We start from the raw sequence: 12,997 nt of genomic DNA on the forward strand, positions 1-12,997 counted from the left end.
ACTCAAACCTATATATTTGTTCGCGACTGTACACGACTTGTGTACACGCCCAGAGCCAATAGAGTTCTGCTGGTAGAAAAAGATGACACCGTTTTATTCAGTGCATCGCTCGACAATGTGGCACAAAGTTTTCAGTTTTCTTTTCTTTTTTTTTTTTTTCACAAAGCAGTAACTAGGTATACAGTCTGCAGATTGAGCCGTTAAAAAAAGACCCCAAGTTTTTCAATTACATTTGCGTTAACGCGACATTTTCTGTACACAATTTGTTTTACCGCACATGAGGAATAAATTAATAAATATAATTTTAACAGAGTACGTGTATTATGAGATCAAACCTTTGTCTAACTGTCGTCGGATATAATTTGAAAAATGCTTACTTTTTCCTCAAAGCTATTACTCCATAGAAAATGGCGTAATAATAAGCTGCGCTTGAAGAAAGCCACTAAACTAAAGCGCCATTCCCCTATTATAGGTGTCGATAACCGCGGAGGACGACGACCTTCCTTCCAATTCTGCGAGCATGATGCCGCAGTCAGTGGATCCAACTAGCGGCACCTATACTACGTCCGACAGATCTATAGCCGACAAGCCAACCTACCGACCAGGTGGCGCCTTCTTGGTGCTTAAGGAACCGGCCAAGACTACTGCTAGCGCAAACTCCCTAGGTGCCAGCCAGGGCGACGACAGGGACAACATGTCGGCCAGGTTTATCGGACCTGCGTTCCACGGAAGCAGCAGCAGCTTCTTGCATGGTCAGAGTGGAGGCTCGACGCAGAACTTCGCGAGTGGCCTGGGTGACAGCTCGGGATCATTCATTGAGGAAGAGACACAGGAGCGCAGGGTTATCGAATCTCGGACCGAGGAAATAAGGACGGTGCGCAGGATTCGCCGCAGTAGGTCGCGGAACCAGGGCTCGGCAACGCAGGGTCCGGTGGCGATTGAGGAAGTTGTGTGGCTCAGGACCGACAGCGGCCAGAGGACGACGTCATCGACTAGGGCGGCGGGACAACCGGTGCCGGCTATCGGCGCGCCACCAATCACGGATCAGGAGTCAGCATTCAGTAAAACTATGATGAGTGGACCCAGCAGGACAGTGAGCGAGAGCCAGTCCACATTACACCAGACCACAGAAGAGCACACGGAAACAGATCACATCAACGAACGGGCACTAAGTACAAGCTACGCGTCTTCTCAGTTCTCTTTCGGTGAAGTGGCGTCAGCCGATCAGATGAGGCTGATTGAGGGTACGACGCCTGCGCCTGAGGACACCTCGTCCGTCGCCTCTGCGCGCCCTTCAACTGTGTCGGTCGGCGAGATTGGCGCGTTCTCGGACAGAGCTGACTCAGCGACGGGAGCGAAGCCAGTGAGCAGTACTTCCTCCATGTACAGCCTCCCAGCCGAAGAGCAGGACCTGAACGCAATCGCTCCTTGGAAAGCTGAAGCCATCGATGCTTCGATGCGCAAAGAAAGTTGTGGATTTGAAAGCAAAGCGTCCGACAAGGACGTCTCTGAAAAGTCGTTCCCGGCTGTCTCGGCGGAAAGCATTGAGGTATCCGACTACAAAACCATTTACGGTAAGTCTCAAAGCGAAGAAAGGCTTGTCAAAGATGAGCTGGCGACCATAGATGAGTCTCCCGCGGCTGTCTCAACTCACGAAGAATCCGTGCGCCCATCTGAGCCTTCAGATCATGGCGAATTGCTTAGTGAAACCCATGCCACTGAAGAAGAGAGACGAAAATCAGGCACTGAGCTTCAAGGTGAACTGTCCACATTAGCGGTTCCGGAAACAACTGAAAAGAAAATAATAGAAGACGAAGCTGGACTGATGCCTCCTTCAGAAACAACTGTGGATAGAATTGAAGCAAAAACAGCTGCCGAGCCTGATATTGGGACTAGCGAAAATATGATTGTTGAAACCACGTTTCCTGTAGCAAAATTGGTCTCGGCGGAAAGCACTGAGGTTTCCGACTACAATGCCATTTATGGTAAGTCTCAAAGCGAAGAAATACCGGTGAAGGACAAGCTGGCTACCATAGATGAGTCTTCTACGGCTGTCTTAACTCACGAGGAATCCGTGCGCCCATCTGAGCCTTCAGACCATGAAGAATTGCTTAGTGGAACGCATGCCACTGAAGAAGTGAGACGAAAATCAAGCACTGAGTTTAAAGGTGAACTGCCCGCATTAGCGGTTCCGGAAACAACTGAAAACCAAATAATAGAATACGAAGCTGGACTGATTTCTCCTTCAGACACGACTGTGGAAAGAATGGAAACAAAAACAGCTGTCGAGCCTGATATTGGGACTGGCGAAAATGTGATTGCTGAAACCACGTCTCCTGTAGCAACATTGGTCTCGGCGGAAAGCACTGAGGTATCCGACTACAATGCCGTTTATAGTAAGCCTCAAAGCGAAGAAATACCGGTGAAGGACAAGCTGGCGACCATAGATGAGTCTTCTACGGCTGTCTTAACTCAGGAGGAATCCGTGCGCCCATCTGAGCCTTCAGACCATGAAGAATTGCTTAGTGGAACGCATGTCACTGAAGAAGTGAGACGAAAATCAAGCACTGAGTTTAAAGGTGAACTTCCTGCATTAGCGGTTCCGGAAACAACTGAAAAACAAATAATAGAATACGAAGCTGGACTGATTTCTCCTTCAGACACGACTGTGGAAAGAATGGAAGCAAAAACAGCTGTCCAGCCTGATATTGGGACTGGAGAAAATGCGATCGCTGAAACCACGTCTCTTGTAGAAACACTGACTGACGCGCAAGCTTCAAGGGTTGCAGACGACATACCTGCGCCAGTAACCGATGCCGGATTAAGTGTAACCACGGCCACCGAGGCGAACTCTGCGGTGTCGACACAACCAAAATATATTGGAATCCTAGAAACAAAAACTGACGAAGAAACACTGTCCTTCGAGCAAAGAACGCTGAGGTCCTCGGAGGCGGAGAAAGCCGATAAGAGCCAGGCTAGTGGCGCAACCACCAGTGAAGCCTTACTGCAGCTCCCTGAAGAGGTCAAGACTAGTACCGAGGTTGAGATCGGAGTTTCTGCGCAACCAACATACGCAGAAGAGGATAGAGGTGTAGAGCGCCCCGAAGCTGGCGTTTCCCAAGGAGATGAAAGTAGTCTGATTCCAAAAGTTCCTGAAGTCGAAAAGCCGAGTACTATAAACGAAACCACGACGGATCCTGGATACGTGCTCGCCTTTTTGCCGGTAAAAAGTGAGCAGGTCGAACAAAAATCGGAAGGTGGCACCGAGAGTGAAGAAACACCTTACCTTGAAGTCGAGTCACCAGCTAGCTCAGACAGCGGTGCCCAAGAAAACGCCAACGTGTCGTTGCCCGACGTAAGTGACAAAGGTAACGAAGGCAAGGAAAGCGACCGCGATGAGGCTTTGGAAAAGACAGTAGCACCTGGAACTCTGAGCGAACGCTCAAATCAATCTGAAGGCGAGCAGCCACGGAAAGCACCTTCTAATGAGTCGCTTAGGCGGCAGGAAAGCACAGGTGCTCCACTTACTAGCGATACAAAGGAAGAAACTGCCCCCACTGAGTACAAAGAGAAGCCAGTGGCCTATTCACTTGAAAGTGCCCTTTTGGAAGTGACTAAGCACCCCTCACGGTCAGGATCTCTGACCGGAGTGTTCTCAGGACTGTTCGAATCCGATGCGACAGGGAAAAGCACACCTTCTTACGAGAGGACCGAGTTTGGAGCCGAAAATAAGATTCTAACTCAAACGAAGACAGATCTTGGAGACGAAGCGAGTGATATGAAGCCAGACGCTCCTTTTAGCGCGTCGTCGTATGAGCTATGTGAAGCAGCGCGTTCAGTCGGACCAACGACCCAGTCACTAAGTGAGGCCAAGGATTCTGATGATGGAGCACGTATAAATGTGCCTTCAAGTCAGTCCCTTGCGCAGGAAGAGAAAGCAGAACTGCAAGAAAGGTCTGCAAGTTCTGTCAGTGGCGTGGCGGAAACAGTGCCATCAAGTGAGGCGATTGTTGCCTTTGACGAAGTAGCTTCTGGGGGAAACTTGATTGAGAGGGAACCTAGTCATGAGAAAGTTTCTTATGAGAAGAGCGCGATTGTTCCCTTCGAAAATGTTGCTTCTGAAAAGACACTCGCGGATGTGCTAAACGAAATGAGTGGGCCTCGAACCCTAGTGGGTGCACTGGAACCCAGCACAGAAGCTTCTATCAAGATGATTGTTGAGACAACTCCGCAACTGCTGGTAGCTGTAGACAAGAGTGAGGAAAGTCCTGAATGGTCGTTTCGAAGAGAGCGCAGTGATAGCTGCTGGCAGTGCCAGGTGACGGCAGCTTACTCGCAAGCCCAGCAGATGGCAATGCACTACAGAGCTCCCATTTGCCAAGAGGCGAGCCAGCAAGCCGAGTCTATCGACGCAACAGAGCGAGAAGTTGTGCCCGCCGAGGAATCATACAAGTACATCGCTCCAGACAGAATGATTATCGCAAGTCCCGAAGGGGATTTGGCAGATGTTAACGACGTTATCATGTCCAGGAAACCTTCCAACGTGAGTGTAGGGAGTGTCAAATCCGCACCCCTGTCAGACCAAAGTGCAGCAACAGTAGAGACCGAGGTAGGTGCCCTTCAAGTGGTAAATTTGGATGCCAGTGCGGTCGAGGCAACCAGGAAAGAATCCGACATTAGCGCAGAAAGTGCCAAGTCAGCATCAGATCAAGACAAAAGCGAGAAAAAACCTGAGACCGAAATCTTCTCAGAAGGCTCAGAAGGGCTACCCGCTCCGGAAGGCGTCTTACAAATATACAGTCCAGAACAGGTACCCCATGATCCTGCCTCCAAACCGGTCGAAGTTTTCACTTATCCTGAGTGGGTGTCCCGTAGGCTCAGTGAAGGGAAGAGCAGTTCTGTGTTTAGCTCTGATGCCGAGATGCAGTCTGGGTCTTCCATTGTGCCTACCATAGGCTCAAATGGATTCTCACTTCCAGTGGGAGACGTTCATTCTGACTCGGGTGAAAGCATGTCCATTGCGTACGGCAATGCCGTGCCACAAGAGGCTGGAAGCATGATTGTTAGCGAAACTACGTACACTGCAGACGTCACTGCAGAAACTACTGCAGAGGCCACTGCGGCGACCGGCACACTAGCGCCATCGGCTGTGTCAGTGGCTTCACTGTCAGGCACAACTGGTACATCTACTTTCCTCCCGACAGCTACTGTTACAATTGAAGTCTCCAGCGCCGAAAGCAAATGCGCACCTACCTACGTACCTAGCGCAGTATCTTTATCTGACGTGCTTGAAAAAAATAATTTGATATCTAGTGCTCAGACTTTATCTAACATTGTCGACGGTGTCACGTCTGGCTCATCCCTGCCGCAAGATGGAGTAACGGAGATGCTTTCAAGCCAGAAGCCAGATACTGACCTTACCACGCCTGTCCAAAAACCAAACGTGCCGCTGAAAGACGAGACAGAGGGCAGAAAGCCACGCTACGTGTTGCACAAAACACGCATCATTGCGACAACTCCCACACAGTCTGTCGAGCTTGTCGAAGAAACAGTAACACAGGCCTCTGAACCATCAGACAGCGCATCTGCTTCCAAGGATAAGCCACCGGAACCAAAGCCTTCGGCAGGTATAACAATGGAGGCAGCGGAGATTACTCATCCATCTTTGGGCGGCCCTGCAAAACCAGCAACGACTGGTCAGCTACCGGAGAAAGAAGTGCCGCTCAAGAAAGACTCGTCGAATGTGGGAGGCAACGAAGAAGAGAGCAGCATGAAAGAATCAGACTCGCAAATTCCGCCGCATAAGGATCGCGGCACTAAACGTAAGCTCCCTCGTTCGCATCGTCGAGCTGCTTCAAAGCCGCCGTTGCTGCAGCGCACTCGAATTTACGCCGAAGGCTTGACCCAGTCTGTTGAACTAATCAGCGAGAAATCTTATGTCAACGACATTGACAACGCCGCTAACACCAGCTTCGTGCGTATCAATACTCCTGGCCGAGAAAGCGCTGGTCGTCTCAGTTTTTTGAGCAAGCTACCTACGCTCAAGGACGTCCTGGATATCAGCAGTGTGAGCGAGGAAGACGAAAGCGCTATTAACGCTACAATTAAGCGAGACGTGCCCAGAAAGATGGAGAAGATAAGCAAAAAGATATCTGAAGTGAACTTCAAAAGGGCGCTACTTCAAGAGGCATCTGGCAGAGAAAAGAATCAGAACCGAATCGACAAAATAAGGAAAATGGTCGAGGCGCTAACACGAACAGAGAGTGCGCTGCAAAGGAATCTAAGCATGTTGGCGCACAAGAATGCTTCTTTTGCAATTTTTGGAACCAGATCAGAGGAAGTTTTCAGCGCTACTAACAGAGATGACACGATAAGGGAGTCGGAACCAGTACAGAACTGGCTTTCATCAGATGTATTCCGCGATAAAATGGACACGCTCCCTACGACCGTCAACACGCTGAAGTCCGGGAATGTCTACGAAGATACGGTCACGTCCTCACATGAGTCATTTCAAGTTAGAACGACAGCTATAGGTTATGGCAAATTTCAGCAGCAGGTTGAAGCTACGCCAGAAAAAAAGTCGCTTAAATATAACCTCACCGGTCCACTTGGCGACAGAACGAAATTCCAGAGAACAGCAGCCGCACCCAGCGGGGCTACCGAAATTCAGAAGGCGGGTGAAGCGAGCAGTGACTCGGAGGCGTCGAAGGCTGTCAAGGACGTTCCTGAAAGGAAGACAGTGTCTGAACCCGGTTTTTTAACCTCCAAGCATCCCAACCTCGACGGTGAAATGGATTCATTTGGAAGTGGCGCTGCAAGTCAGGGGCATGGGCAGAGCCCGAAAACTGAAATGGTTGCAGCGATCAAGGAAGAGACGTCGTTCACCGACAAGGAGACGTTCAGAATGCCCAACGAGCCAGAGGTTTCTTCAGAGAGGTCATACACCCACATCAAAGTATCAGACTCTCTGGCTAGCTCCGAAGGTCCCAAAGAACAGACTATCGTCGCTGAAAACAGAGCTTGCTCGCAAAGCAGCTTCCCCGTAATCACACAGTGTACGACATCGATGCCTGTCCAGACGCCATGGACTTCTCTGAGCCAGGTTCTCTCGCAGCATCCGCTCAAAGTACTGAAACGGAAAGTGGTCCTCGAAACAGTCACAAAGACGGTAACGGAGAAGAAAGAGAGCGTTAAGGCGGTCACAGACAAAAACACCGGTGTCGAGCACAAAGACTCTCGCGTAGAGTCTACGACAAAGGAGGAAGTCCAGAGCAAGCGAGAAGAGGAAACCATTGAATCGTACGATTCGGCTGCCACTGTTGTACCGCAAGGCACTGTGTCCAACCTAGTTATCATGCCCACGGTGGATGAAAAGCAAGGAATCATTGTCAGTAGCCCCGTCTTGGTCAGCAGTCCGAAGAACGCAGACGCCTCAATACCCAAAGAAACAGTGGCATCCCAGTCCGCTCCAGACATCAAGACAGTTAAGGAACAAACGTGTCAAACGCCAGAAAAAGTAAAGCGAGCCAAGCAGCCCGTCGCCATACGAGTGTACGACGAAACACTGGCACATGACGAGGAAGTCGAATCACGCAAGGGAGATCACACACCCTCGGATCATGAGCCCAAGTCGATCCTGAAGCCGCTCGCTCGATCCACGGCGCCGCCAACGCAGGATGCGCCGGATAAGAAGCACAAGTTGGAATTCCAAGAAGAGGACAAACCGAAGAGCGCGCCGCCACCGTTAGTGCAGTCGCCCGCGGAGTCTAAGAAAGAGGATGACGATGTGGAAGAGGAGGAGCCGGCGCCGCCGCCATCGCGTTTCAAGTTCAACCGCAAAGATTCGATCGCTGTTACGAAGCTTCGAATGCTGAAGCAGGCTGAAGACTTTTCGGAGGATGAGGATGATGAGAAAGAACCTGAGAGTTTTTTAGCCAGTAGTGCGGCTGCGGATGACAAGAGCGGTTCGCATCACCCGGTGTTCAAGCCACCAGTTGTGATTGAAATCGAAGAGCCGCAGCCGGCGAACACCACACGCAATGCTCCTGTAGGGCAAGAAGAAAGTCAGGCTTCAGTGTCCCAAACTGTGAACATGACGCAGCCTTTTTCCGAAGTGACTTCCAAGGAACATAACCGCAGCATAACTGTCACGCTTTGGGACCAAGATAATAACCCACAGGAGCCGAAAAACAGTTCAACCAACGACATTAATGAACGCGGTAATATCAGCCAAGCTGAGGATACTAGTGACGTGAAAACAAGCTTTTTGGTAGCCTCAAAGGACGCTGCAGCGGATGAAAAACCAGGGCAGACAGAATACAGCTGCACCGACGCTGACAGCAGGCGTGATATAGGGGTAAAAATGACCGAGTCAAGCCTTTCTGACTCCAAGAAGGCAAGCCCAAAGGCAAAGCCAAGCTTTGCGGATGTTCCTAGCAATCACAAAGAGCCGAGACAAATGGAAGTCAACCTCGATAGCAACCAGTATCAGAACGAAAGTACAGGAAAGGGAGATCTCAGTGGCTCCATAGCGCAAAACAAAAGCGGACAAACGGAGACGCCTGCGTTGATGTCTCGTCCAATGGATTTGCTGTCTGTCAGCTCAGACGGATATCAGACTAAAAACCCAACTGTTATCGACGAGAAAGCCATCATGGAAGCTTGTATGAACAGGTCCGTGAAAGAAGTGAAGAATGTTGAGAACTCTGTCATTACGTCCGAAACGGAGGAGGTATTCTACTTCCCAAAGGAGAAGGTAACCAAGAAGCACATATCAGAGACGAGGGTTCTCACAGAAAAGCGTTCTTACACAGAAATTTTAATAGAGCCCAATTTGAGCGGGTCCTCATTGATGCCAGCTATTCCCGAGGAAATCGACTTGCCGGCGGTCAAAGCTGCACCGTCTGGAGAAACGCAAGTTCGAAGTTTGTGCAGTGGTCCTGAAGCGACTAGTAAAGAAGCGAAAGAAGGTAGTGTTTCCACAGAGGATAAAGAAGTGGAAGGGTTTCGAGCTGTGGCCTCTGTCCGCGAAGCTTACTCTGGAGAAAAAGCGCCAGTGGACATGCAAAGTATGCTTCCACTGCAGGAACAGGTGGCCCGCAAAGATAGCAAGAGTGACGTTAAATTGAAGAGTTCTATGCAGACTTCAACCGATTTGACTCCTTACGAGGCAGAGAGGCTTCTTTCTTCCCAATTTACCGACATAAAGGAAATAATCAAGCCGACGGAGCCTCTCAGTAACCAGACAGTGATGGAAACTCCTTCGAGCGACTTCGACACGTGCAAGGCTCCCTCTGACGGCACTCGTGAGAAGCCTTCTCCATTTCTTTCTATTAGCCTCAGCGCTACTAAAGATGACGATGCCTTGTCTGGCCCCACGGAGCTACTATCGACAGTCATGGATGATGTGGCCATCAACGGTCTGGAAACAAAAAGAGATATAGACAGCTCTACAAGACGTCATCGGGACTCCAGCAACATCCCCGCCGGTCAAGAGCTCAAGGAAATCGTCACCGCTACTTCTTCCGATCTAGCTAGCCAAGCAAAGGAATTGACAATCCAGGAAAGGTTTGCTCCCAGCGGCACGGAATCGGATAAGCCATGGCGCACATACGAGTCCGAGAAGGGCAGCGTCCAGGTCGATGAGGATACTTTTAAGAGTTATGGTCGAATACCAGCAGCAGAAGTCGTCACAAGTGCAGTGCTGAATGCACAGTCCGCTGAAGGGCTCCTGAACCAGACCGACAGCATTGGTCCTGAGGCCGCTAGCGATCTTCAGGAACTCAACCTCCTCGAAAGTACCCCGAAGGCCGGTGATCATGAAAAAATACAAATGTTATCAGAGTCAGCATCCCAGCCGCTGTCGACTATGCCTGCTTCAACATCTGAAACACAGGCACAGAAAGAGCGCAAAAACGTTCATGTCAAGGCTGGCCAAGCAGCCTTGATGGACGCTGCGGAAGCTACATCACCGACAACGAAAGTCTCATCTCTGACTCTTGACACAGGTGGTCATTGGTCAGAAACAACAGGAACAGCTTCTGCTGCACGACAGCCTGATGTGCAAAGCTTGAGTGAAGGGGGGAAAAGGTGGGCAATTGAAGCTCTAGACAATATGGCTACCGCCAGTGATGGCGGTTCGCAAAGCGCACTTGCAAGCGTGGTATCCAGCGGCACGATGACTGCTTACGAGTCTGCGGCTGACCTACTTGTTGAAAGGAAGGATTCGCTTGCCGTTGAAGTAATATACGATTTAGACAAAAAAACAACTCATGTTGGAGAAATTTTCCGCGCTGTGGCAGCAAGAAATGAGCCATCCGAGAAGACAAAGGAAACGAGCGAGACGGAAAAAGGGCAGCAATCGTATAAACGCTCCTTTCCCGAGATTGAGCCAGAATGCGAAGGTCATACAGAGGTATATTCTGCGACCCGTGCACTGTCTCTCGACAGATTAGACGCTTCGTACGGTATACCAGCACTTGCGATGGGTAATGTGTCGGAAACTATACCGGCTATCTGTCCAGGGACTGCTCAGGAGGAGGAATCGTCTGAAAGATATTTCAGTAGCAGCTCTCGGGAATCAGCAGCCGTCTTCATCGGGCAGGAAAAGAAAGGCGTGAATAAAACTGATAACATATCAGAAAAATTAAAAGTGTCTGAAAGCGAAGAAAAAACCATGGTCATAGAGAATTCATTAGTGCCATTCTCGGGATCCAAAATGTCACCTTTTACAGAATCTGCGCCATTTAAAGAAGTGGTCACTGAGACGTCAGATATCAAGCCAGAATCGCTTACAGCTGAACCGATGTTTCGAGATACTACCTCTACAGATAACGGTGTAACTTCTGCACTTAAAACGCTGCTTGGCCCAGATATATCTGTTGCGTCAACCACAGCTACTGGAGAATCTGCACGCCGCTCATCGCCGGTGGAGTCAGCCTCGATGACAGGTGGGCACATTGCGCACACAGAGTCGCTCCAAGACGTGCGTGGACGCACTCTGCTTCTGGAAGACGCGATTAATGCTTCACCCGGAGTCACAACAACTATAGACGAGTTAACGACCAACGAGACCACTTACGAGCGACGCTCTGATATCACACTTATCGAAAATGCAGCAGTAAAGAAAGAACTTGTTTCTTCAGAGACAGCAGTTCCAAAGAAAGAAGAAAGCACCGAAGAGAGACGAATTGTAGAAATAACGTCCACTTCTTCATTGACAATAAGGCAGGCGTCTCTCGTGGAGCAAGAGTCGACCGATGTTCACGAGATGAAGAGCACTGCGGAATTTGTACTTTCTTCAGCATCTTCTCAAGTCGCCCCGACTGAATCAATGACAGCCGTCGGCCAGTCGGCAAACGCTGCTTCCATGGAATGCCCACTCACCAATACGGCGACATCAGGTGCTACTTGGCAAACAGCAACCGGTGATTCAAAAGACGCGCAGTATTGGCCTACCTCGTCGACAACAGATTCTGCAGCCAAAGAGAACGTAACTGAAATAACCACTTGGAGCTCCAAGACACCAACAGCAGTAAGCGAGGCCTCGCCAGTGCTGTCCACAAACAGCCACGTGTTGTCCAAAGACGGAAACGCTGACAGAATGCTGGTCGCTAGGCACGTAATGTGGACCACAGAGGCAACGTCTCCAACTGATAATACAGTGAGCACGTCTACAGAGGCTACACCAGAAGTATTTAAAAAAGATGTGCTCTCTGCGGAGTCAGAGGTTACCCGGACAACGGAGGCGTCCGCTACAGAGAGCAGAACGACAGATGTGCTGGTATCGGACTCGGGCATAGTGTCAAAAACTAGTGGTCCTACAAGCGCTTTAAAGGAGGCAGAAACTCTGGCGCTATTACCTGCTCATTGCGAACCGTCGAAATTCAGCTTCACTTCAAGCCAGGACATACAGAGCAAACGAAAATCGATTGTCGAATGCACAGACAATGTTGTTACCTCAAAAACAAGTCATATAGAAAGCTACGGGGTTACTAATACGGCAACCGGCCCTGTCATGTCTCAATTTGACACGACGCTAAGCCATAGTGCTGATTCAAGGCTTGGACAGGAGAACTTGACAGCAGCTGTAACGAGTTGGACGAAAGCGGACGTCGTTCAAAAGACAAGCGATTACGACAGTAGCCCAATTAACAAAGCGTCTAGCGCAAGTTTTGAGCCGACAGCAGCCCTTTTGGCGCCGCCTGCTTGTGTTGCAAATATCTGTGAAGAAAAATCGAATGCGCTTCTCGAGACGCCAGAGATTAAAGTCGTGAGAAGGCCGAGTGTTGAAGGAGGCATCCTAGTTCGTACACACAACACAACTGTAATGTTGAGGGAAGAAAACATCTTGCCCTTCAGTGGTGCAAGCCAGGAAGATAGCGCCGGTCGAATCATCAAGGTTCCCAGCACGCCACACGCTGAACTTCAACACAGCACTTTGCCTAGACTGGTACAGGAAACACAGTGCACAGAAGTCTTCTCCGTCGAAACATCGCCTATTAAAGCAGCAGAAGCACGTGAATCAAGAGAAATCGTAGCCTTTGATTCCGCTACATCCGCTTATCACGAAGGCGCCCAAGTGGTGATTCAAAAGACAACTACTCATGAAGAGCAGTGTGCACTGCTTCCTTTAGAAAAGATTGCTGTAACCGAAAACGAGACACGAGTAGGAACAGAGACACTGAACACCCTAAACGATAGCGACGAAATTGCCACAGTACCTCGTTGCTCACTCGTACAAGCTAATTTATCTGCCACTGAAATGCCCAAACAGGAACACAACGTTTCTGAATCAATGCATGTCGTTCCTGATGAGCTTATATCTGGGGGCGAATCGAGCGAAATGGTTATTTCAGACCACGCTGTACTAGCACGTGACAGTGACACCCCACTGGTGATACGGAGCGCAGCGATTGAAGAAAAGCAGCCGCCACCACTTCCACGTAACAAATATCTGGAAACCGTTGCTGTAACCGAAGTGGAATTAGGGGAGGTT

At 49.9% G+C, this 12,997-nt stretch overlaps 1 protein-coding gene across 1 annotated transcript in view; it reads left to right on the forward strand.

Moving 5' to 3' along the window:
• Window positions 1-12,997, forward strand: part of LOC146191631 (uncharacterized) — a 65,525-nt gene that overhangs the window by 16,173 nt on the left and 36,355 nt on the right. Inside the window, exons 6-7 of the mRNA XM_084600357.1 lie at window positions 473-1,757; window positions 2,754-11,402. Coding sequence (XP_084456483.1) covers window positions 473-1,757; window positions 2,754-11,402 — 9,934 coding nt within the window. The remainder of the gene's footprint in view (window positions 1-472; window positions 1,758-2,753; window positions 11,403-12,997) is intronic.

Source organism: Amblyomma maculatum, chromosome 4, assembly GCF_055883805.1.
Source record: "Amblyomma maculatum isolate TAMU_Amacu chromosome 4, ASM5588380v1, whole genome shotgun sequence".
NCBI lineage: Eukaryota > Metazoa > Arthropoda > Arachnida > Ixodida > Ixodidae > Amblyomma > Amblyomma maculatum.